Raw genomic sequence first — 24,118 nt, 5'->3', positions numbered from 1 at the left:
CAGGGCAGGACAGAGACACGAATACAGAATCCACGACTCCTGCCCTGGCCTAGTCCCTCTCTTCCCATCAGGGTGGTCTTGCCACAACCTCTTAAGTCATTCCTCTAAATCTTACATTATTATGCATGAGTCAGTGGTTGAGAAATGTAAAGCAAATGACAGTCACAATGAGGTTCTGAGAGATGTGTTAGAAAACAGGGTGGCTGGGCAAGATGGACCCGTGGTAACAGGGCCGAGGGGCACTCACGGTCAGGCAGGGTGGAGCGCTCCACCACTGAGCCGAAAGGCCCATCCATGTCCACACCATGTGACTGTACTGCAAATTCATACTTGGTAAATGGCTTCAGCCCGCCAATGAGGATGTCTTCTCCAGAGCTGCCAAGGGAAGAACCAAAGAACTGTGACTAATACTCAAGTACACTCTTTTTTTTTTTTTTAATTTTTTAAAAAAGATTTCTTTTATTCAGGTACACACTTCTAGTCTATTCCCTAGCCCCTTCCCCAGCCCACCTGAGGAAAGCAATCTGCCCCTTGGCTTGGAGGCCACTAAACCACCCAGAGGACCTATAGAGAGCTCTGGACGTATGTTGCTTCACGTATGTCTGGTCATTGTGCTTCATGGCCAATCTTCAAGTCATGCCCCCTCCTCCAGGAAACCTTCCTGGATTAACCTGAGTTATTCTCTACCCAGAGAACTTTTTTTAAAAAGGTATATTTATTTATGCATACAAGAACTGGGGTACAGGCCAGAGGTGTAGGGTGGGGAGAGGAGTGAGAGGATTCACCACAGTCAGAGTGGGGAGCAGAACAAGCACTGAAATACACTGCTGAGGGAAGCAGTAGGCAAGACAGAGGTCTGCTGTGCCATGTGGGTCAGCTCCCTGACCGGGGATCAAACGTGTGTTATAGTGGCTCCTGATAGTTTCCTAGTGCTAAGACTTCACTCCTTGCATCACCAAGGGGGGGCCCAGGGAGCCATTTTTGATGGATCTTTTCCTTGCCTTGATTTTCCATTTGTTGCAACCTATTATACCTATGTAATGTTTTCTCTGATAAGCGAGCAACTCCTCAAGGCAGGGATTCTGTCTCCCCATCTGACTGGGGGCCCTCTCAGGACAGCAGCTGAGCTGTCTCTTTTTGTTAGCCCTCTGAGGTTGAAGTAATAGGACTGTCCTGCATCACTTCCCAAGGTTCTGTTTTGAGGAGATGGGATTGGATGACCTCCCCTTCTCCACCTATGTCCCCCAATGTAACATGTGAACCATGGAATGTTCCTGAACCCCAGGGTCTCTCTCCTCACCACCACCTGCTCCTGCTACCTCCATCACCACCCTGTCCACTCTTTTTCCCCCTTTATAGCATCAGCCCGGTCCCCACCTGGTGTAATAAGTGACGAGGGAGGCATTCCTGAGCCCCCAGGGGCTGAAACGCACAGTATAGTTGACAATCTTCACTGTGGTGAAGTCTGGTTTTTTCCACCGAAGCCAAATGGATGTGGAGCTGTTGGATTCTGCATGGACATGGGCAGGTGGCAAAGGTGGCCCCCTCTGGATGGGCAGATCTGGAAGGTGAAAAAGAGTATGGAGAGGGAAGACACTCTTCCCTAAACATGTAAGGTGTCTCAGGTTCCCAGTTGATGGTCTCTTCCTTTTACCTTCTTTTGCCCCTTCTTTTTTCCTCATCTTAGGAAAGAATTTAAGTGACTTTTGTCAAGGTCACACATACAGTGGATTGTGGAACACTGATATGTAAGAATGTACAGGAGAGAAGTAGCAAGTCATGGCAGTTAGGAGCCAGGCAACCCCACTTAAAATTCCACCTCTGCCACCTATTAGCTGTGTGACCATGGAGAAGTTACCTAACCCCTCTATGCCTTTATTTCCTATTCTGTAAGTGAAGCTGATAGGAGAGCCTGCCTCATGGAGTAGTTATGAGATGAGGATTAAATTAGTTGGTATTTGTAAAGTACATAGAAAAGTATCTGGCATATAGTTATAGACTGAATGTTTGTGTACCCCCAAAATTCATATACATATGGTGGATCCCTCACGAACAATATCTGTGCCTGTCTTTGTCCACTCAGGCAGCCAGAACTTGGTAGCTTTTAGACAACACATTTATGTCTCACAGTCTGGAGAATGAAGCGCCAGCATAGTCAAGTTCTGGTGAGGGTACTCTTCTGGGGTGCAGGCTTCTTACTCTCTGGTCACGCAGCAGAGAACAGAGATGAAACTAGCTCTCTTGTGACTCTTGTAAGGGCACTAATCCTAATTGCCTTCTCATGCATCACATCAGAGGCTAGGGCTTCAACACATGAATTTGGGGAGCACACAAGCTTTCAGTTCAGAAGCAGCACCCTTACAGAAGAGAGCTCGCCAGCTCCCTCTCTGCCTCATGAGAACCCAGACTAATGATCTATGAATGAGCAAGTGGACTCTCAGCAGACACAGACTCTTGACACCTTAATCTTGCGCTTCCTAACCTCCAGGACTATGGGAAGCAAATGTTGGTTGCCTAAGCCCCCAGTCTATGATGTTCTTGTGATAGCAGCCTGAATTACATATGCGGCATATATGTACCTGAATATATAGTAAGAACTATGGGCTGATAAGTGTTTATTACATAAACACAAAATATCAACTCCATGAGAGCAGAAACCTTATTTGTGTTGTTCTTCACACTAAATCCCTAGAACAAAGCTGGCATGTAGCAGACTCTCAGGAAATGACTTGCTGAATGAACTAACTGGAATTAGAACCCAGGTCTCTTGGCTCCTGATTGGGTTTCCTTTCCACTAACCTGCTTCCCATGGTGGGAATGAACCTGGGAATTTAGGGGTGAGGAAGCAATGGCATGGGCCACCATGATGCCGGGACAGGTCCCTGAGAAGGAAAAGCCTGCCGGGGAGCAGGGAGTCCTGGTTCAAGTCTGGGTTCTGTGTGACTTCAACAGGTGCTTTCACCTGCCTGAGCCTCAGTTTCCTGTGAGTCACATAACAGATTCTCCCTGCTGGGAGTGCGGGGATAAGCTAAGAGTATGACATTGGTGGGTGTGTTTTCAAACAGTAAAGGTCAAATTTAGGGTCAGGAGCCACCTTCCAACGTTGGGGTTGCTTTCTGTCCAAATCTTCCAAATTAGGATTGTTCAGATCATGAAAGACAAGACTAAAAGGCAGGGAATGGACTGGAACTCCTGTCTCTGACAGGCCATTCGGAGCTGGAAGAGGACCCCAGGCCTAGAAGAATGGAGTGGCCAAGGCTATGGCCTGATCACCAGGGCCTGACCAGAGGGAAAAAAAAGGGAGCCGCACACAGAAGCCTCCTCTGGACCTTTCCCGCCTCCGCAGTCCCTCACCTGGTGTGGGAGCCTTCTCCGTTCTGCCCTTCCACACTGCTGCATAGCCGTCCTCATGTTTGTTGAATGCCACGAGCTTCACCTCATACAGCCGGCCAGGGACTGCAGAAGGTGACAGGGGTCACTCACTGGCTAGCAGGACCTCTGGGGTCACTCTCTCATCCCCAGAGGAGATACCATCTGATCCCTGCACCCAACTTGTCCAGCCCCCTCTGAAGCTGTGTCCATCTGGCTCCCTCCCACAGCGCTCCTCACCTAGCTGGGTCAGCTCATACTGCTTCACTTTCTTCTTGAGTCGGACAGGCCCCACATCCCAAGCCTGGTCTCCACGGCCCCCTGGGGGGCTTTCACCATCAGTCTCCTCCTCAGCCCCCACCTCCCGCCAGTACAGTTTGTAGCCAGAGATCTGGGCGGGATGAGGGGGTGGCTGCCAGGAAACAACGAGGGACTCCATCCTCGCCAGTACCTTCAACTCTGCAGGGGCAAAAGGGACTGGGGCACAGGAGCAGGATGGGAAGGAGGAGGGAGAGAACGGGGAAGGAGGAGGAGGAGGAGGCCAGGGATGGAAGAAGAAGAAGAGGCAAGAAGAAACAAAAGCAGGAAGACAGTATTTAGTGACACACTTGTCAGCCTTCTTTCAAAGCCTCCCCGCTCACCTACCACCCTAAGTGCCAGGCCCGGGCTCACTATTGTACAGGCCCAGAGTTCTGTGAGTGCAGTGATGAATTTGGGGCATTTGCAAAGAGGTTAACTAGGGGCAGAGTGTGGGGCTCTCTAGGTCCCCTGAAGGGATGAACGTATGGAAGCCGGCAATCAGTGGGTCACAGGGTTTGTGGAAGCTGGGAAGGAGGGTGGAGTCATTAGACAGGGAGCTCTACTTAGAGTCAATACTTGGGGGGCTTACTATTCATCAGACACTATGCTAAGCCCTTTGTACGTGCATTTTAACTTCATTCTCATAACCTTCTACAATAATAAAAATGCTATTTTCCCCATTTTAAAGATAAGAAAACTGAGGCTCGGAGAAGTTAAGTGACTTGCCTAAGGTCACAGAGATAGTATGTGTGTCTGGTTTTGTCTGCCTTTAGCCACTCTACTACTGGGCCTTTCAAGAAGATCAAATACAACCATAATAATGGAAGCAGCTGCTATTGAGCAATTTCTTGTTATGTACCAGAGATTTCATTTGCATTGCGTTATCAGTCTTCATGCTTGGCAGTAACTGAAGCCTTAGAGTTGTGAATGGTTTGTCTGGGGTCACATGACAAACAGAGGGGACATTTTGAGCCTAAATGTGTGTAAAAGGCCAACTTCTACACCTGTCCTCAGTCACCCACCCTGTGGGAGGAGCCATGGGAGATCTCTGAGGTGGGGTTGGGGGTATGGGGTGTGGGGGGGTGGGTCTGGGTTCCAAAGGCACACATGCACCCACACACTGCTCAATCCTGTCACCCCAACCCAGGCCCCATACCATGGCTCTGGTTGTGTACACTGGGTGTCCTGTGCTGCACCCATTGTGAGGGGGCCCCGTAGCCAGCCCCTGTGCCAGCTGAGATTCGCACTCGATACACCTTGCTGGGCTGAAGCGAGTTTAACGTAAGCTGTGTTTCATTTCCTGGCACCTCGGTGAAGAAAATCTGATCTGCTGGGACAGAAAGGACTAGCTGCTGGGTGGCCACCCTCCATTCCCCTGCACCAAACTCTTCCACCCCAGATCCTGATTCCTCGGTGCCCAGGGGAGCTTGAGGCCTCAGTGGCTAGATGGACAATGTGGGTCTGGCTACCACAGGTCATCAGCCTTGGCTCAGAGTGGACACGATTATAGCATGCTTCCCCCACTTCTCCACAAGCTGCCGATGACCGCAGCTTCCCAACACTTTGCACATTCAATTTCCCACCCCGCAGTGCGTAGGCACAGAGGGTTGGTCCTGAAGGTCAACAGGCATTGCCACATTTCAGAGCCCTGATGACCACCCCAAGTCTCTCCCTCCCTCCCTCCCTCCTCCTCAACGTCCCCCTCCCCTTCTTCTAGCTACTTGCCTTCTCCTAAATCTTTTTATCCCTTGCATACCCCCACCCCAGGTTACCAACATCTGCCTCAACACACCCTCCCCATGCCCCATCTCTCCCAAACCCACAAACCCCTTACCTCTCTATCTCCCATCTATTCATATTTTTTGAGCTGGAAGGGACCCAGGGGTTACCTGCCTCATTTCACAGGTAAGAAACTTAGGGGCTTTACAGGATTATGCAATGCACCTATAGAGCAGGAGGGGCTCAACTCTGGCCTCCCCAGAGAAAACTAGCCCTCTTTGTCTTTTCTTTTCACTCCTGCCATCCCTACCCTTAGCCCACACCCTTTTTCCAGAATCATCTTTCCTTGTAGCACCACTCTGCCTCGTTTCTTCAGACTCCCCACTCCCCACCCCCATTTCTGCCCAGGTCCAACCCTTCACATGTTTAATTCCCAAGCAGGTAAGCCTCCACCTCCCCCACTTACCTTCCTTTCCCAAACCGTACTCTATCTTGTACTTCACCACCTGCCCATTGCTCAGGCTGGGAGGCAGGGGCAGCCACGCCACCCTGATGTCCGAGGGGTTGGGGCTGGACAGGGAGAGCTGAGGTGCTGCGCTGGGGACTGAGACAGAAGAACATCAGCATGAGCTCTGCTCCACCGACGTGGAAGGTGAGGCCCAGGATCGGTCAGAGACTTGCCCAGGTCACACAGCAAGTCAGAAGTAGGCCCAGGACCAGGATCTGAGGGAGGAAAGGGAGCTTCTCAGGAGAGCCCCAAGCTGGACATGAGGGAACATCCTTCCCACCCTGAAGCCAGAAATAGGTCTGGGGCACAATCTCCAACAACCAATGGGTTAATGTCACTGGCCCCTGCCTGACTGGATGGTGCATGTGTGTCCCGAGAAGGGTTATGTGATACAGGGAGTCTCAAGATCTGGGTGTGGGTCTCAGTTGTACTATTGACCATGGGCAAGTCACTCTCATTTTCTGGGCCTCAGTTTCCTGGACTATAACCTGGGGAGAACCCTTGTCCACCCTCTTCAGAGAACAAAAGATGGCACAAGGCAGGTAAAAGAGCTCCCACCAGTAAAGAGAAGCAATGCTACTACCCCCAGGGAATTCTCTGGGCCCCAAGGTGCCCCTTGCAGGTTCAGAGGCCCTACCATCATCCGGTGTGTGGACCAGCGCTGGGGTGGAGGTGCGGCTGGCCCCCAGCTGGGAGTAGGCCACCACGTAGAACTCATAATCAGTGTTGGGTTCCAGGTCCCGAACCTGTAGCTCTGTGGTGTCATTGTTCACTGCAAACTGGTACTCCACATTGTCCATCCCTATTGCAGGGACACAGAGGACAAAAAGACTATTATCATCACAGGGCTACCACCAGGCCCTAGGCAATTGAAGGCTGTCTAAGGATCTTTGATATTGTCCCAGTCTCTGGAATAATTTATAGCTGAATCATATACCAGGTAAGTTACGCTGGAGAATATTAACTACCCCGGCTTCTACTCCACTGTATTATTAGTTCTTCCACTGTCTAGGAAGTTCTTTCTAGAGTCTCCATTAAGGAATCCCTGCAGCAGTTTCAAAGGTGGCTCCTTTTAAGGACAAGGCATTCTCCCTGGGAGAAGCATCTTCCTCCTCTGTCATACTGGCTGAGAGTAAAACGTGCCACACACTGGAAGGCAGAAGTCTGTTGTCTAAGTCTGAAGGGAGATGAACTCATCCCTGGGGCTCCAACCGTCCCATCCAGTCTACACCCAGGTTGGCTTGATCCAGCCAACCTGTGCCCTCCCAAGACGCCCCTTTCTGGGCCTTAGCTGGAGCGACTCAGGGCCCCAGCAGACATACCCCGTGCCTTCTGGTAGTGTAGGGAGAAGCCGATGATCTGCTCGCTGTGCAGCTCGGGTCGTTCCCAGGCCACCAGGACCGCAGAGCTGCTCAGTGGTGTGGCCGTGACGCGCGTCGGAGCGCTGGGCAGCCCCTCGCGCACCACGACCGCCAGCCGGGCGGCGGCGCACGCAGTGCCAGCGTGGTTCTCGGCCACACACTGGTAGTAGCCGGCGTCTTGCAGGCCGATCTGCGTGATGACCAGACTACCACCTCCGCCCTGCACCTTGACGCGCCCGTTGGGCCTCAGCGGCGCCCCATCGTGCAGCCAGCGCAGCGCGGGCCGCGGCTCCCCCGACGCGCGGCACACGAAGCGCGCGGTGCTCGCCCGCGTCCGTGACAGCGCCTCGGGCGCCTGCGAGATGGCAGGCGCCGCTGGGGGCGGAGAGGAGGACGCTGACCTAGAGCGCCGGTCACTGGGGGCTCTGTCCCCCACCCCAAAAATTCCCACTGCTTCCACGAACTCCTCTAGGTGCTGTAACCTTTCCCCACCCTCCCCTAATACTGTAGGACAGCAGACACGCTTCTCCCCGTTTTTAACCCAGCCTCACACTGAGCATGCTCTTCTTCTCCCAGAATGGTTCCCATTCTTCCCCTAAACATCCCAAATAGCTCTCCTCCGCCTCATCCCATTAACTCGTTTACTCTCTACCTTCTAGAGTTCCTCCCTGACCCAACTCCCCCCAACTTCCAGCCTCTTTCCACCACCTCCTTTCTCCCAGTTATCTATCTAGTCTGTCCTTCAATGTTCCCTAACAAATGGCTCCTGCCCGTGAGTTTGACACACACACCCGACCCCACCTCACCCCCCTCCACCCCCCCCCCCGGCAGCCAGCAGGATCCCCACTTCCCCCTCCAGGATCGCACCTCAGTCCCCCTAACACACCCTCTGCCCACTTCTCTCTCCCTAGTCTTCCCTTGGCCCCATTTAATCCGCACCACTCCCGGCTCCCTCACACCTCCACCTTCAGCCATCACAGCTCACCCAGCACTCGGAGCTCTGCGGCAGCGGTGGCGAAGTCGCGGGTAAGGGGCTTGTTGGCGCGGCAGACATAGATGCCCGAATGCCGGGGCTGTGCCCTGGAGATTAATAAATTGGTGCGGCCCAGAACGATGACATCCGTGGCGATAGGCTTCCCATCTGGAGGAGGAGAAGGAGCGCTGGAGCGGGCCCTGAGGACCGGCCCCTCCGTTCACTTTCCCAGCCTGGAGGGAAAGGGACTCTAGAACCGGGTTGGAGAACACAACGGGGTCCTCTCTGGAGGCGAAGCGGGTTAAAGCAAAGCACCGTGAAGCAACCGCAGCGCTTCTGGGCGAGTTAGATCTCCTCCCATCCCCCAAGCCCGCGGGGGAGCTGACCCTTATGGCCTAGCAGACCTCTCCCGTCTAGCCCACTGCTCCCCTCAACAGTGTATTTCCCACTGCTCCCCTCAGCAGTGTATTTCGTCAGTCTGCCTGTTCTGCTCCCCACTCTGCCTCTGGCAATCCTCTCACTGCCCCTGACCTCTGAACAGTACAGCTCTGCATGCATAAAAATAAATCTTAAAAGAGAGAGAGAGAGAATACAACAGTCCCTCCACTAGTCTGTGACCCTGGAGCCTCAGTGTCTCCATCTGTAAAATGGAGAGCCCCTGGCTGGAAGGCCTGCTATGACAAATGGTGGGACAAATAAGGTTTTTGAAAACCCTGTGTAGGTACATAACAGATGCTAAGTACATGAGCAGATATTCCTGAGCATTATTAAACTCATATCTCTCAAAAAGGACACAACCTTACTTATAGTCTTAGCCAATGAGACAATGAAGAATTTATGACTGGGAAAGGTCTGGCCAGATACAAAGATTTGAATGTGTGCAGAGACTTTTATCTCCATGTGAAAAATCATGTCAAAAGCCCTGCCTTGTGGATATGAATGGAAAATCCAGAGAAAAAATGCAAATGGCCAAGAAACACAAAGTGTTCTCAGCTTCACATAATCAAAGAAATTGAAATCATCAAAATACAGATGTTAATTTTCTATAAAATGGGAAAATTAAAAAAAAAGTTGCAAAACTAGAGAAAGGGTAAATGTTCAGGAGGCTCCACATGGGCCACACCTTGACCTTGAAACTAGGAATTCCACGTGGGCACTTGCCCTGGGGATATGGAAACAGCACCGATCACTGTAGTATGAGTGCTAGCTGCAACTATGAAGAACTGGAAAGGGCAGATTTTTCAAAAACCAGGTTTTGAAAAAACTCTTAAAGATGGGGGGAAATGGTTCTGATATGCTGCTGAATGAAAACAGAACTGGAACTCTAAGTACATCATGCTCTCAATTTGAGGAGAAAATGTACATGTGCATTTAAAAATCTGGAAGAAAATAGTCATATGTTAACAATTTTTAGGAGTGGCAGGATGTTTGTTTCTACATTCCCCTAGTTTTCTACAATGAACATGTACAATTCTGCAATCGAGCAAAATAAGCCATGCGCCTTCCCTGACTTAGTGGAGTAAGCTCCTGGAAAAGGACAATGCCTAGGGTCAGGGTTGAAGCCCTTTTCCAGTGCAGTCCTCTTCCCAGTCTGTCTAGAAGTGCTAGGAGCAGTTTCTCCTGTGGTTCTCTGAACCACAGGTGTCAGGATCCTCTGGGACAACAATTCTCAAATCTTTGTTCTTATGAATCACAGAATTGCAGGAGACCTCTTTCAGATATGGAAGCCCAAGCAGGCCCAGATTCTGCATTTTCAACTGGGCCCAGGTGGTAGCTCTGAAGGGTACTTTCAGTAGCAAAGACAGAGGACACTTGATTCCTGGCTCACAATTCTATTTTTGCATAGAAGAACTGAAGTCCAGGCCAGAGGTGTGGGGAGGTGAGAAGATTCACCGGAGAATATGTGGGGAACAGAAGAGGAAGATTTACTGAAATACTCTGCTGAGGGGAGCAGCAGGCAAAATAGATGTCTACTGCACCACATGTGGTTTAGTGCCCTGTCTGGGAATCAAACTCAGATCGTGGTGATAGCACTGAGACCTAGCCCCTAGGCCACCAGGGAGATCATGCTGGCTCACAGTTCTCTAGGCATGAGGGAAGGAGACTACGAGTTTAAAGTCCCCGATATATAATCAGGACTTGAAACACTAATATTAGAAATTCTGGGTAACACCACAGCCTTGCCCCAATAATAGTATGAGGGTTCTGCTGGCCCTAAGATCATCCTAACAAGGCAAGTGCTGCAGGTCCAATGAGGCCTTGCAGACTGGGAGACACAAAGACACCATTGTTCCTTCTTAACATCTTGGTGACAGACATTCCATTTATTATTTCTCTTTAAACTATATGCTTTTGAATGTGAGATGCAAATTTATAAAACAGAGGCAGGGCCCTCACTGGTGGTGCAAGGGGTTAAAGCGCAGCACTATGAGGTTATCTGTAGCTACTGCACCACAAGATCAATCCCCAGCCCGGGAGGTGACCCACATGGTGCAGCAGACCTCTCCTGTCTGCCTCTTGCTCCCCTCAGCAATGTATTTCAGTATATCTGCCTGTTCTGCCCCCCACTCTGTCCCTGGTGAATCCTCTCACCCCCCATACCTCTGACTTGCACCCCAGTTCTTGTATGCATAAATAAATCTTTTTTATATAACAGTTTATTTTTACATCATTTTGTACTTTTCTTTTTTTTAATCTCAATTGTAATCCCCACGGGTTTGCCATCACCAAGTGCCATCACCATAGTCCCGTGCACTTCCCTCCCCACCCCTTGCATAAATAAATCTTGAAAAAAAAAGCATGGACCATGGTGATGGCACATGGGTAATGGGAAGCCCAAGGGGATTGCAACTGAGATGGAAAAGTGCACAAAATGATGTAAAAATAAACTATTATATTATTTAAAAAAAAAAAAAAGCAGAGGCAGGGTAGGGTAATAGCCTGAACCAGGAAAGAAGGGTAAAGAAAACTAGTGTAAAACTTATTTCCCCATTAACTTGGGACAAGTCACTTCTTACTGATGAATAGAAACAAAAATAGTCCTTGTTTTTTTCCCATACAGGACAGTATGGACTGGTGTACCAAAAAGAGAACAGGCTCTGAAGTTTGGGTCCTGCCTCTCCACCTGCTTCTGAGTCGGTGTCCTCATCTGCCCACTGGGCATAACAGTCCTGGCCCCAGGCCTCCAGGGAGCACAGGAGAATGAGTCTGAATGCTGAGTAGGTTGCAAGGTGGTCCGGCCCAGCGGGCATTGCCTTGATAGCACCTCCTGTGGTGCAGTTCCACTGGGCACTGGTCACTTGCTGCCTGACACTAACAAACCACTCATCGTGGCTGTTCTTTTTTTTTTTTTTAAAGGTTTATTTATTTGTGCATACAGAACTGGGGTACAGGCCAGAGGCTCAGGGGCGGTGAGAGGCTTCTCCAGAGGCAGAGTGGGGAGCAGAACAGGCAGATCAATGAAGTACACTGTTGAGGGGAGCAGCGGGCAAGTCAGGAGAGGTCTGCCACGCCATGTGGTCACCTCCGGGGCAGGCGGGAATGAAATTCATGCGGACGTGGCTTTAGCTTCTCAGTGCAGTGCTTTAACCCACTGCGCCACCAGGGAGGGCCCATTGTGGCTGTTTTTATCTCCCTCATCCACACTATAAGTTCAGAGGGCAGAGTCCCTCTCTGTCTCATCTGGAGATTTCATTCACTGTACCCAGCCTACAGCCAGGCACATAAAGGCTGGAAGCAACTCTGTGGTTAGACCAGCTGTGGGATCCTGGATCTATCTGCCGTACCAGCGGTGTGGCACCTTCCCAACTCTCACACACTCACTTGTAAGTCTTGTGCAGAAGGGAAAGAAGATGCGGAAACTGGCCTAGTGACCACCCTAGGTAGGGTCTCAGTAACAATGTGTAAAGGGGGGCCAAGAGCTTCCTTGGTAAAGGAAACATGCTACCCAGACAGGTGGTTAAGTTTGTCCAGGTTTCCCGTTCACAGTTGGCCCTGGCAGAGGGGTTCTTCTGCACTAAAGCTCACAGTTCCCCGGCTTGGGGAGACTCACCACCTCCTCGTTCCTGTTTCCTTCACTTACCCTGTCGGACCCAGGACACGAAAGGGGTGGGGTCAGCTGAGGCCACACACTCCATCACCACACTCTGGCCAGAGACCACCGTGGTGTTTTCTGGGGCTGCCACAATGACCACATCATGCCCCTGGGTGGACACCAAGGACCCTGGAGAAAGAGCAGGGCAGGAGGGAACCTTACCATTAGTGTCTTCACTTGCAGTACCTCACCTGATAATAGTTACCTGGCAGGTGGACAGGGAGCAATCAGGATGTCATCTGGTAAACGGTGGTGACACAGCTCAGCAGAGCTGGGATTGGAACTCAAAGTTCTTTCTCTTGAAGCCAGGAGAAAAATAATCTGGCCTATGACACACCTACCCTCAGTCTTCCTCCCAAATCCTACTAACCCTTCAGGCAGAAGCCCAGAGGGTATGGATTGGGAAATAATAATCATTGTTTAGCTTCATTACTGCCATCAATATGTGGTGTGACCACAGGCAAGTCCCTCTCCAAAGAGTCTCAGGTTCCCACATGGAAGTGGCAGCAGTGGGTAAAAGTTTCTGCCACCTTGGCAGCTCCCTGAGCACTGACTCCCTGCCAAGTTCTCAGCAAGACTCAGGCCATGTGGGTGGGCATGGGAAATACCTCGTTTGTCCAGCAGGTGGAGGCAGAGACCCACCATGAGGACTGGGCCCACCAGCCAGAGCCCCACCAGCTAAGTCCTTAACTGTGGGTGGGTGTAGGGTTAGGGAGGAGTAGGTAAGAGGGATGTATAAGGCAGTAGCCAAGTGAGGGGAGATGCCATGGCAAGGGGAAGCCTGCTGGGGCAGGCCTCAGTGAGGTTTGTTCACACCTGCTATGTCTGGGCACTCTCCATTCGTGTCTCAGCTATTCTCACCACCCCCCTGAACCTGACATTCGAGAACAAGGCCAGGGTCACACAGATGGTGAGTGGGGAAGCCAGAATTCCAACCAGGTCTTTCTGACCCCAAAGCCCTGCCCTTCCTACGGAATCACATATGGGCAGGATCTTTTCCGAGAAAAAGATAAGCACACTTGCTACAGTGCACTGTGGCAAGGGGAGAATCCCCCTGTGCCAGGAGACCTTGGAGTCACAAAGGGGCAGTGATGAGGTCTTCAGGGCACTCATAGCCCTCCTCAGGCGCCTTACCACCCCATTCCTTTCCCTAGTCCTTGATGCTCCATCCAATCCAAGGGAACAGAGACTACACAGGAGGGAGGGAGCCCGGACTGGAAGTCCAGTCTTGGGTTCCCAGCCCAGTTCTATCCCTGACTCACTGGGTGGTCCTGCTTTCTCTGAGCTTTGAAGCCTCACCTGTCCATGGGACTAATACCCCCACATCCATTTGAAGGCAGGGTTTGGACCTCTTGAGTCCCCTCTAAACACTGAGGTGGTTGATGGCAGAAACCCTCAATTTCCCCTCCCCCAATCAGCCTCCTCACCTCTGTGGGTCACACTGAGTACGGCCTCCTGGCTGAAGCGCTGGTGGGCAGAGTTGGTGGCCACACAGCGGTAGGAGCCAGCATCACCCTCCTGAACATCCAAGATCTGGAGGACCCCGTTGGGAAGAGTGATGAATCTTGGGAAGGGGGGAGAGGGTACCTGTGAGGTGGGTGGGAACACTACAGGGAGGGTGGCTTGCCCAAACCTTCCTGGTCCACCTTCCATTCCAGCCTGAAATACCTACAGGATTTCAAATCTCATGCATACTAAAGAAATGCAAATCAAAGCTATAAGATACCATTTTTACCTCTGAAAGTAGCAAAGATCAAAAAATTTAATAATGCCCTAGGAGGAATAGGGAAGGGCACTCCAAACCTACTAATATACCCCCTTTCAAGGGCAAACTGCTGATATCTTCACATTAGACTTGCATAAGCCTTTTGACACAACAATGCTACCTCAAGGACTCTGTCCCACAGATATTCTCATAAATGTACACAAATATGTACTCTTAATGACAGTCACTCTAGCACTATTTGTTACAGCAAAAAACTGGAAACAATCCAAGTATACACCTGGAGGTCGACAGCTGCAAAGCTGGTTTGGAACCATTCATACAGTGGAATGCTAGGCAGCTGTTAAAAAGGAGGTAGCCCATGTGTGCTGATGTAGGATGATCTTCAAAATATATTTGGTATAGAACAGTGTGTGTGTTTTTGTGTGGGGAGGGGCAGGGGGGAGTTGGAGAGAGCAATATGGAACACTTACATGCTCGTACTGAATGTTTCTGGTATTTGTCTCTGGGATCCTCACAGTGAGACTTATTATTATATATGTTTGTATTTGTGTGTGTGTGTCTATAAGTACATATATATACTTATATATATATATATACTTATTTTAAAACCATTCACCTGTATTAATTACTCCCTCCACTGGCAACATTCCTTTGTTCCCACTATTTAAGCTGATATCTCACAAAACAAATCCAAAAGCTAGAGGTGATCACAACTTCCATTTTGTTGGTGACAAAACCGAGGCTTTGAGGGAATAAGATATGTCCCCAGGGTCTCATCACTGGTGCAGTTAAAACTTGAACCTAGGTCTTCTGGTGTCAAATTCCATGACCCTGCCCCATCTCTGTTTCAACAACCATCAGACGACAGAGAATGCCCTGGAAGGAATGTATTCTCCAGCAAACCCCAGTGATACTTAACAAGCTCTAGTTAACATATATAGGGGCAAGATAGATGTGAGTGGCTTCTCTGCCCTCTTGATTAGAGGTAAAAGCTGCTCAAGCTAGAAAGGTCCAGAGACATTGCAATCTAAGGTGGAGAATTACCCATAGGACCAAGATGCTAAGAGCAGAGTAGCTTCTGGCCCACGCAGAGGGCAAGTGAGCTGACCCCTCCAGCTGTGATCCTTGCAGGGACAGCTCAAGGCAGAGAGTCCTAGTTTCTCAATAGAGCAAATGGTGCTAACTCCCAGGTGTAGACTTTGCCAAGGCAAGAGAGGGAAGGGGGCAGCTGTGCATTTGATGAAGATCGCTTGGCTTGTCGGGAAATGGGGTATGAAAAAATCTAACCACAGGAAAGAGCTAACTCAATAGTGTTGGGAGAGACTTCTGACCAGGGGCCTGGAAATCTGGTCCAAAGACTTAAGAGAAAAACCAGAAACCTACATCCCTCCTTCCCTCATGCCAAAGGCAAGCTCTCCTCTGTCCCCCCAGCTGCTCACATTAGAGGGGGCAAAGGGACAAGGAGGCAAAGGGTGCTTGGAAGTAAAACCCTGGACCAGGTCCCAGTATGCTGCTACAGAAAACTGAAGGGAAAGGACAAGTGTGGGAGACAAGCAGGACCCCATCCCCATCTCCTCCAGCAAGTATGTTCTGGATCCAAGGTCTGGTCGCTCCCTGGCTCTAGCCTGCTGACCAGGCCAACAGGGTGCCTGCCAGAGCTGCCCACACTTCTTAACCCCAAAATTACTCCCTTGCCAGGGGGATTGTGCCCCAGGTGCCCAAGAGCTGATACCTCCTTTGACAAGCACCGTTTCTGTAATCATGCGTGTTGAATGAGTGAATGATGAAGGAGTGATACTTTCCCTTGGATATGGTGCTGTTGCTGCAGCCATCAGGAGCAACAGGGTCTGCAGTCAGTGTTCATCTAAAATCTTTCTTATAAAATGTGTTTTAAGGAGCTGTGCTTGAAAAGGTTTTCAAGTTAAACTGGCTAGTGGGAAGCTGGGGGAGTCACAAAACTGTTTACAAAGCAATTCTATTTTTGGGAAATAGATAAATGATAGGTTAGGACAGGTGTGCAATAATGTTAAGGGGGGTAAGGTTCACATATATCATTTGTGGAGGCTTCTCTAGGAGTGGGGACTCATATTTGCTATGGTTTAAAAAAGTGTTTTCCACTCACTAGATCACTGATATGCTGCAAAGGGTACTAAAAAAAATCCCAACACAAATCAACAGCAAGATAAAGAAGCAGAGCAAGGTATGCAAAAAGAGTGGGGTAAAAAAAAAAAAAAAGAGTGGGGTAGTTGCAGCTCTCCCCAAATCTCCATATGTTCACCAGCCCAGAAACTATAAAAACTAGATGTCCTAAAGGAACTCTGCAGAGTTTTGTGGACTCCATCCCCTATTCTAGTGATTGGAAACTACAACTCCCAGCAGTACCAGGGAGAGAACTGCGAGGACCTAAGGGCGGATCTAAGCAGGCATTCTGGGACTTTGGGGGATAAATAGGAAGCCATTTTCTTTTCTTTTTTAAAGATTTATTTTTTTATGCTTACTGCACTGGGATACAGGCCAGAGGTGTGGTGGGTGAAAGGATTCATCAGATTCATCAGAGAGAGAGAGTGGGGAACAGAACAGGCAGATCTATTGAAAACTTATTGAGGGGAGCAGCGGGCGGGTCAGGAGAGGTCTGCCACCATGTGGGTCAGCTCCCCGTCCAGGGATTGAACTCATGCTGCAGTGGCTTCGGAGAGCTTCATAATGTGGTGCTTTATCCCGTTGTGCCACCAGGGAGAGCCAGGGCACCATTTTCTACAGCTCTCTCTCACTTGGGCAACAGCTCTCGGGACCCTGTGACTGGGGGCTATCATTTAGTCTGTTACCAGAACTCCAAGTCAGCAGAGCCAGTAAGATATTCTAATTACCTTGTATATCTCTCTCTTTCCCTGGGTTGTTCCTTTTCCTTCCCCCTTTTGTAAATAAACCCATTATTGACCCTTTTGTGTGTGCCTGCAGAACAACTAAATTTTTTTTTTTTTTGAGAACAACTGAATTTTAAGTGCACAGGTGAAGACTCACAGACAGGCAGCTCAGTTCACACTGGGGTGCCCTGTAATACAGTGAATATTCATTTGAAAATTTAAAACTTTTAAAAATTGAAATTAAACAAGGTACATGCCCTTGGACATGGCTGTGTAACTCCAGACCCCCACAGAAGCAGCAGCGGCCCCACTGGTGATTTTAACACATCACTCTGAATGTTTGGGCCTCAGGTGTCTCATTGAAACATGGTTCCACAATTCTTATCCTGCCCACTTCACAAAGGCACCTGGTATCTTTAATGGTTGTAAGTTCATATTAGCTCATGGACACAAAAGCCAAACACAGATGCAGGAACATAGTTATATCTTAAATGGCTGGGAGGGAACACTCAAAATGGTGATAGCCGTGTTCAGGGGGTAGGTGGCAATGTTCCCCCTTTCTGGTATATTTTATCACTTAAAATTTAATTCAAATTTCAAATAAAACAAAATAGCTACTCATAGAATGAAAAGTCACCTCTGTGCGAAAGATTTTCCATGCCTGAGCTTAAGCCTTAAGGCTGTCTCCACCCCAAAATGGTCACTTGGACCCAGGCACTCAAGAATGCAAAAGAAAGAACACAGCTGCTCTGGATTTCCTGAAGTCCAGGAGCCTCCACCCAGCCCTTCAGAGATGGACCCCAAGAAAAGGGTCACATGAGGTTGACAGGTGAAAGACAGAGGAGATGCCCAGGGACGACTGTGACTAGGGGCCCCATGGCACTTAAGTCCATTAGTGCCATATTTTAAAAGTGTGAGAGAATGGTGATAACAAAATGATTTCAAGTGGGTCCAGACACACATTTTTATTCCAATGGTTTTGTATTTATTTTTATGGTTAACTTCTATTTGTGGTAAGTGTTGCTGGTTTGCCATTTTAGTGTGTGAGCTAGTGTTCCTTTTTAGTTTGTGTCAGAGTAACAAAAGAGAGAGCCGACTTAAAGAAAATATACCAAGTAAATAGTTTTGGGATGGCCAAAATTATGAAGGGATTTTGTGAAATCCTGAGGTTGCTTTCACTGATCACGGGTTCCCATGGAAGGAAAATTATCTCTATCATTAGAAATGAGTATAAATACCAGGAAACTGCTTCAGGGCCTACTCTTCACCATCAGTTCCAAAAATATGCACATATACCCTGACAGAGAGTGTTTATTAACTGCACATGTGCACACCCCACACCAAGGCATATGGTCTTTTTCAAACCACTGGGCCACGTTTATGAATAGCATATTTGTACATGTGCTATATCTGAGCATGGGTAAAAATACATACCTTGGGTATAATCAAGTTGCTGTTTTAGACATTTCTTTATTCCCCCCACACAATGTGCTGGACATGTGATCCTGGCTTATTTATAGGAGAGGATCACTTTTCAGAGGACTTGGGGGCAAACACTTCCAGAGTCCAGGAACTGGCAGCTCTTGCCTCCTGGGAGAGGCTTGTGGTTTCATGGGTGATGCCTGAACTAGATACTGGGAGGCCAGAGCACCTCGCTGCTGAGAAACATTAGGAAGTAACTTCTCGACTCTGAGGCACAGACCACCTGCAGCAGGAACTTCTTCAGATCCTACACCCAAACATTAAATCCCAGAGAAGTGTGTGTGTCATCCATGCGATTCTGGCATTCTGGGTACTAACCGTGTGACCTGAGGCAAGTTATTTCTGTCTCTGATCGTTAGTTTTGTTGTTTAACAGCCCAGGTAATAATATCTGACACAGCCATGTGTGCAGGCATAGACAAGAATATTCATTATGTGTTAAGTGAAAATAAGGGAAAGCTGTGGGCCTTCCCTGGTGGCGCAGCAGGTTGAATCACAGCACTAAGAAGCTAAAGCCACTTCAGCATGAGTTCAATTCCCACCCTGGAGGTGACCCACATAGCATGGCAGATCTCTCCTGTCCCGCCCGCTGCTCCCCTCAGCAGTGTACTTCGACGATCTGCCTGTTCTGCTCCCCACTCTATCACTAGTGAGTCCTCTCACCACCCCTGCATCTCTGGGCTATATCCCAATTCTCTATGCATAAATGAATAAATCTTTAAATATACATATATATGTAAATATAATAAATAAATAAATATATAATAAATAAATAAATATATATTTATAAGAGAAAGCTGCAATATAATCCTATTTTTACTTTGAATTAAAAGGTTTTTGGAAGAAAACTTCAACATGTACAATAATGCCCAAAATGATAAAAAATACTATTTATAAACCCATAGCGGGTAAAGTTTAGAAGGACAGATATCAAAACTAACAGTGGCTTTCCTTGGGTGGAAAGATAGTGAATAATTTTTGTTTCTTCTTTTTTGTTTTCATGAATTTGAAAAATGCATCCATTAGGAACATAAACTAAGAGAAACATAAGAAACACTTTGAGGGTGGTAAGAAGAAGTAAATGAGAAAATATATTTTGTAAAAGGCTTAAAGCACAATGCTGGGCCCAGAATGAGCTCACCCTAAGAAGTTCCTATAGTTAAAAAAAAAAAAAGAAGTCCCTGTAGTAACTTTCAACCCAGGCAATTTTTCTGCTCTCTCCTTTGTCTTTGGGGACGCACAGGAGTCAGGCCTCACTTGATTCTCATCCAGCTCATTCTTTCTGTGTTCGTACAACTTCCAGGAAGTACCGCCAAGTAATGGTGAGAAACCCCACCTTCAGAAAGGCATAGAATATGCCAGGTCAGGTGCAGTTGGGCCAGCACCCCACAGTCCACTCCCTAGAGCATCCGGGAAGGGCCCGAGGCCACTGAGTAGAAGGAGCTCCTGCAGCATAGGCCGTCTGAGGCTCTGCTCAGCAACACAAGGGGGATTTCTGGGCAGTTCCCTGAACTTATCTGACCATGGGACACTTTTCTCAAGAAGCATCTTTAGGGACTAATGTGCTACAAAGAGAATACTTTGGGAAACTATGACCTAATTCCACCCTTTCACGTTTTCCCTTTAATTTTATATATGGGAAGGATGAAGCTGAGTGAGAAGTGACTTACTGAAGACCAATAGGGCTCGCTGATCACCAAAGTCAACAGGATCGCTTATATCTTGGCCTCCCAGCCTTCTCCCTCACCAGTGTTGCCTGGCTGTGTCCTGTGGCTTTTCTCCTACACCTTCACCCCTACCTAGACATGGGCAAATAGTCAGAGGAGCTGGGACAACTCAAGACAGGTTAGTTCCAAGCTGGGGAGATCCAGAAACCAGTATTTCTGAGTTCTAAAGAACACCACCTCCACCAGAAGAAAATGAGAGAGTGAGCTATCAACTCAACTGCAGAGTAGCTGGGAAAGGCTACTGGAGTCACGTTTCCAAAAATGCAAGAATGCACAGGGCTGGCGAGCAAGTCACGAGATGACTCTTTAAGATCAAGATATAAGCTCAGATACGTGAGCCTCATGCTTCCTGCTCATGATGCATGGACATCTGGGTCTGCCCAGGAGGCCGCAATACAGGTGAACTCTAGGAGTTAGCCTTTGCTTCTCTGCCAGCCTAGAAACTCCTCCGAGGCCTTTCTCCACCTGTCCATTGCCTTTATAGGGAGAGAGGAGAGTGAAACAGCAAGAACAGCCACAACCCATTTATCAGACACTATACCCCAGTGTTTGCAACTGAGAAAGGAAGTTATGCATCCAAGGTGGAAACTCCAGAGGAACCCTACAAAGAGAGAACCTTCCCAGCAGCCTCCCAGCCCTGGATGAACAACATTCTTCCCAATGACTCACTGTGGGGCCTTGCTTACACTACAGCTCCTCTCTAGCCCTTCTTCTCAAAAAGCAAGTGGTTGGACTAGCTCTGAAGGACCCGACCACCCCTCTCCAAGGGCCACACCTTGCTGGGAGGCTTTCCTCCCAGAGAGCAAAAAACTTCTCTTTTGAGAAACACATCCAACCCATCTTTTGAACCAGAAGCAAGAGGACAGTCAGGCAGTGGTTGGCTCCCAAGTCAGTTTGAACAAGTGGAGTGACCCCAACATAAGAAACTCAGGTCTTGAGCATACCTCAGCGCCCTCTCTGGTCTGCCCACTGGGACGCACTCCCCAGTTCCCTACAGGGCACTCACCGAGGCTCCTCAGGCACTGCCATCTGGTCCTTCTCCCAAGTAATGACAGGAGCTGGCAGCCCTTCGATGTGGCACTCAAACCGGGCCGTCCCATTCTCCTCCACCGTCTGAGATTCCGGGTGCAGAGAGAAGCCTGCAAGTGCTGGGGATGAGGACAGCAAGGATAGGGCATGGGAAAGAGACATGGACCGTGAGCATGGACAGCGAGCCACGTCTTACACAAACACACACACTTAGGCACGCGTGACACACAGACACAGAATCACAGGAGTAGAAACACAAGCAGAGCAAATTCAGAGCAAGGGAGACAGTTGGAGAGAGGCAGCCAGGGGTGAGCAGTGGGGATTACGGATCAGATGCAGCTGCAGAATGAATTCAAGTCCCTCTGACTAACAGCATATTGTGGTCAGACTAGAGTAACACACATGAAAATTATCTCATGGTGATCTGTGCCTCCTGAGAGCCTTCTGAGGGGTGAGCTGAACAAGGGGGCTTGATTCCCCACACTGCACCTGTTGTGGGGGTGAGGAACTCCCTGGGGAGGCAGGATTCTGACTCTTCCAGCCTCTCTGGCAGGCTTCCGGGAGGAGAGCGCCACTCTAGACCCCAAGGGGAAGACAAGAAGAGAAACTCGGAGGGAAAGAGAAGGAGTGGGGAGCAGTGGGACTACTGAACAGTGAGGCAAACGATACCAGCCAGGGTTCTGCTTAGCAGGACAGGAGGCAGGACAGGGGTCTGCTTAGCAAGACAGTGGCCTCCAGAGAGAGGCCTTCAGGCAAATGACCTACCTCAAACCCCATTCCCACACCCAAAGTCTCCCAGGTCTCAGCTTAGCCCCCAAATGTAGGCACTTACAGGCAAGCTTCAGCATGGCCACCTGGCTGGCCACCACTCCAAGGGGGCCATGGGCCAGGCAGGAATAATTGCCCTCAATGACCTCCGCTGCTCTGGAGACAGCCTTGTCACTGCTGTTGGGTGCTGGTGGTGGGGACAGCCACAGGGAGCCATTGGGAAGCAGGCGCAGGTGGTCATGCTCCGGCAGGGCGCCTCCATCTTTGCTCCATGTCACACTGGTAGGAGGTCCAGCTGTGGCAGCCCCCAGACTACAGTCCAGCACCGCCATCTGCCCTGGGCCCAGGATCACTCGCAGCGGCCCTGCTCCACAGCTCAGCTCCACCGTCACCTCCTGGAACAAAGGCAGCTCCCCTGCATGGAAGGAGCAGAGAGGAAGGTAGTGGGTATCTTCCAATGTCTGGTAGCCCCCAGCTCTTGAGGCCCCCCACCTGGGGCTGGGGCACCTGAGAGGATGGGAGAAGTTGTCTCTAGGAGAGACTTGCCTCTGGTTTCTGGCACTGCCCCTCACTGTGATGTTGGCCAAACTGCTGTGCTTCTCTGTGCCCACCTTCCCCTACTGTTCAATTTCCTCACCATGAAAACACGGATCATAAAACCACTCTTCATAATGGGAAAAAAGTAGAAGCAGCTCAAATACCTGTCACCTAATGAATGATAGATACATTATCCAGCCATCAACAGGAATGAAGTATTGATGTACCATCCAATGCGGGTGAAGGCTGAAAACTTTATGCTAAGTAAAGGAAGTTAGACACAAAATACCACATTTCTATAAAACATCCAGAATAGGCAGACCCATAGAGACAGAAAGGACATTCGTGGTTGCCAAGGACTAGAGAGAGAGGGGAGAATGAGGAGTGATCGTTAAAGAGTGTGAGATTTCTTTTTTGGGAGAGGAAAATGTTCTAGAATTAGATAGTGATGATGGTTGCACATCCTTGTGAAACCTACGAAAAACTACTTATTTCTGCACTTTAAATAGTGAGTTTTATGATATGTGGATCATATCTCAATAAAAATAGATTGATTCCTTCCTCATAGAGCTGTGGTGGACATTCACTGAGAGGACACATATGGGAAAAGAGCACAGCACAGTCTCTAGCCTGGGATAGAATGGGGTTCAGCAACGTCATTCCCTCCTTAGGAATTATCTTGACTACTGATATCCAACAAAAAATATATACTAGAGTTGAAAAATACTGTATCCAGGAAATGTATGGTGGGTGTGAGAACATGCTCTGTGTATATATGAATATCTTGGATAAACAAAATAAAAATAAGATCCAGCTGGTCTGTGAGCACCTGGATAAAAGAAGCTAGACTCCCTCTCCTATCCCACAAGTGGATACCGTGAGCAGATTCTGCTGGGCAAAACTGAGTGCTCCATGACCACCCTGGTCAGGGCCAGCCCAAGCTCTAGTCAAAGCGAGTCTAAGACGAGTCAAAGCAAGTCACACAAAGACCAATGTCTATCATTTTAACCCACAGTTTAGCAAGGGCCAGTAACCACTATTGACAGATAAATGGTTCTCCCAGAAGATTGAACTCATACTGTCTCTCTGTTTCACAAAAACTCAGTGGCCCAAGGTCCTTTCTTAGCCTCTGGCCTGACTCTTGTTTCAAGGTAGTGTTGGTATGTTTGATAGTGAACCAGGGACAGGGGTGAGGATAATGGCCCATACTCACGATAAGGTCATTGTGGGCCAACAGTTGTCTAGGACATGTAGAAAACACAATGGTTATGGAATCAGGAGACCCTCAGTTCTAGACCCAGCTCTGTTATAGCCTCGCCAAGTCACCTTGTTGGGGGAGAGGATGTCCTGAACAAACTCCATAAATAGGTTTTATGGACCCCACCGCCACCCCAGATGAAGAGATCTAAGACACCAAGGACTACAGATCCTATAGTGTCATCAGCACCAAAGGAAGGATTGCTGGGAACTGAGGCTGGAGTTAAGTAGCCAGGTTTGATATATAACCAGACATGTGGGTCGTGGAATGTTTTTTCACCAACTTTCAGAGTGCTATTGGGGTTCCAGCTCAGTAGAATTGGTAGGACGCATTCACCAATTTATCTCTCTCTCTTTTCCCCTAAGCTATTCATTTCTTTTTCTTTCTTCCTTTCTTTCTTTCTTT

At 49.0% G+C, this 24,118-nt stretch overlaps 1 protein-coding gene across 1 annotated transcript in view; it reads right to left on the bottom strand.

Moving 5' to 3' along the window:
* Nucleotides 1-24,118, bottom strand: part of IGDCC4 (immunoglobulin superfamily, DCC subclass, member 4) — a 32,502-nt gene that overhangs the window by 5,577 nt on the left and 2,807 nt on the right. Inside the window, exons 2-14 of the mRNA XM_004687514.2 lie at nucleotides 21,983-22,333; nucleotides 21,128-21,269; nucleotides 13,751-13,887; nucleotides 12,312-12,452; nucleotides 8,243-8,398; nucleotides 7,219-7,632; nucleotides 6,534-6,698; nucleotides 5,855-5,992; nucleotides 4,826-4,996; nucleotides 3,610-3,846; nucleotides 3,355-3,456; nucleotides 1,378-1,561; nucleotides 248-375 (exon numbers count right to left, since the gene is read on the bottom strand). Coding sequence (XP_004687571.2) covers nucleotides 248-375; nucleotides 1,378-1,561; nucleotides 3,355-3,456; nucleotides 3,610-3,846; nucleotides 4,826-4,996; nucleotides 5,855-5,992; nucleotides 6,534-6,698; nucleotides 7,219-7,632; nucleotides 8,243-8,398; nucleotides 12,312-12,452; nucleotides 13,751-13,887; nucleotides 21,128-21,269; nucleotides 21,983-22,333 — 2,466 coding nt within the window. The remainder of the gene's footprint in view (nucleotides 1-247; nucleotides 376-1,377; nucleotides 1,562-3,354; nucleotides 3,457-3,609; nucleotides 3,847-4,825; nucleotides 4,997-5,854; nucleotides 5,993-6,533; nucleotides 6,699-7,218; nucleotides 7,633-8,242; nucleotides 8,399-12,311; nucleotides 12,453-13,750; nucleotides 13,888-21,127; nucleotides 21,270-21,982; nucleotides 22,334-24,118) is intronic.

This window comes from Condylura cristata, unplaced genomic scaffold (assembly GCF_000260355.1).
Source record: "Condylura cristata isolate star-nosed mole 26May11 unplaced genomic scaffold, ConCri1.0 scaffold00023, whole genome shotgun sequence".
NCBI lineage: Eukaryota > Metazoa > Chordata > Mammalia > Eulipotyphla > Talpidae > Condylura > Condylura cristata.
Note: the sequence above shows the minus strand (reverse complement) of the source record. Positions and strands in the feature narration are given on the sequence as shown.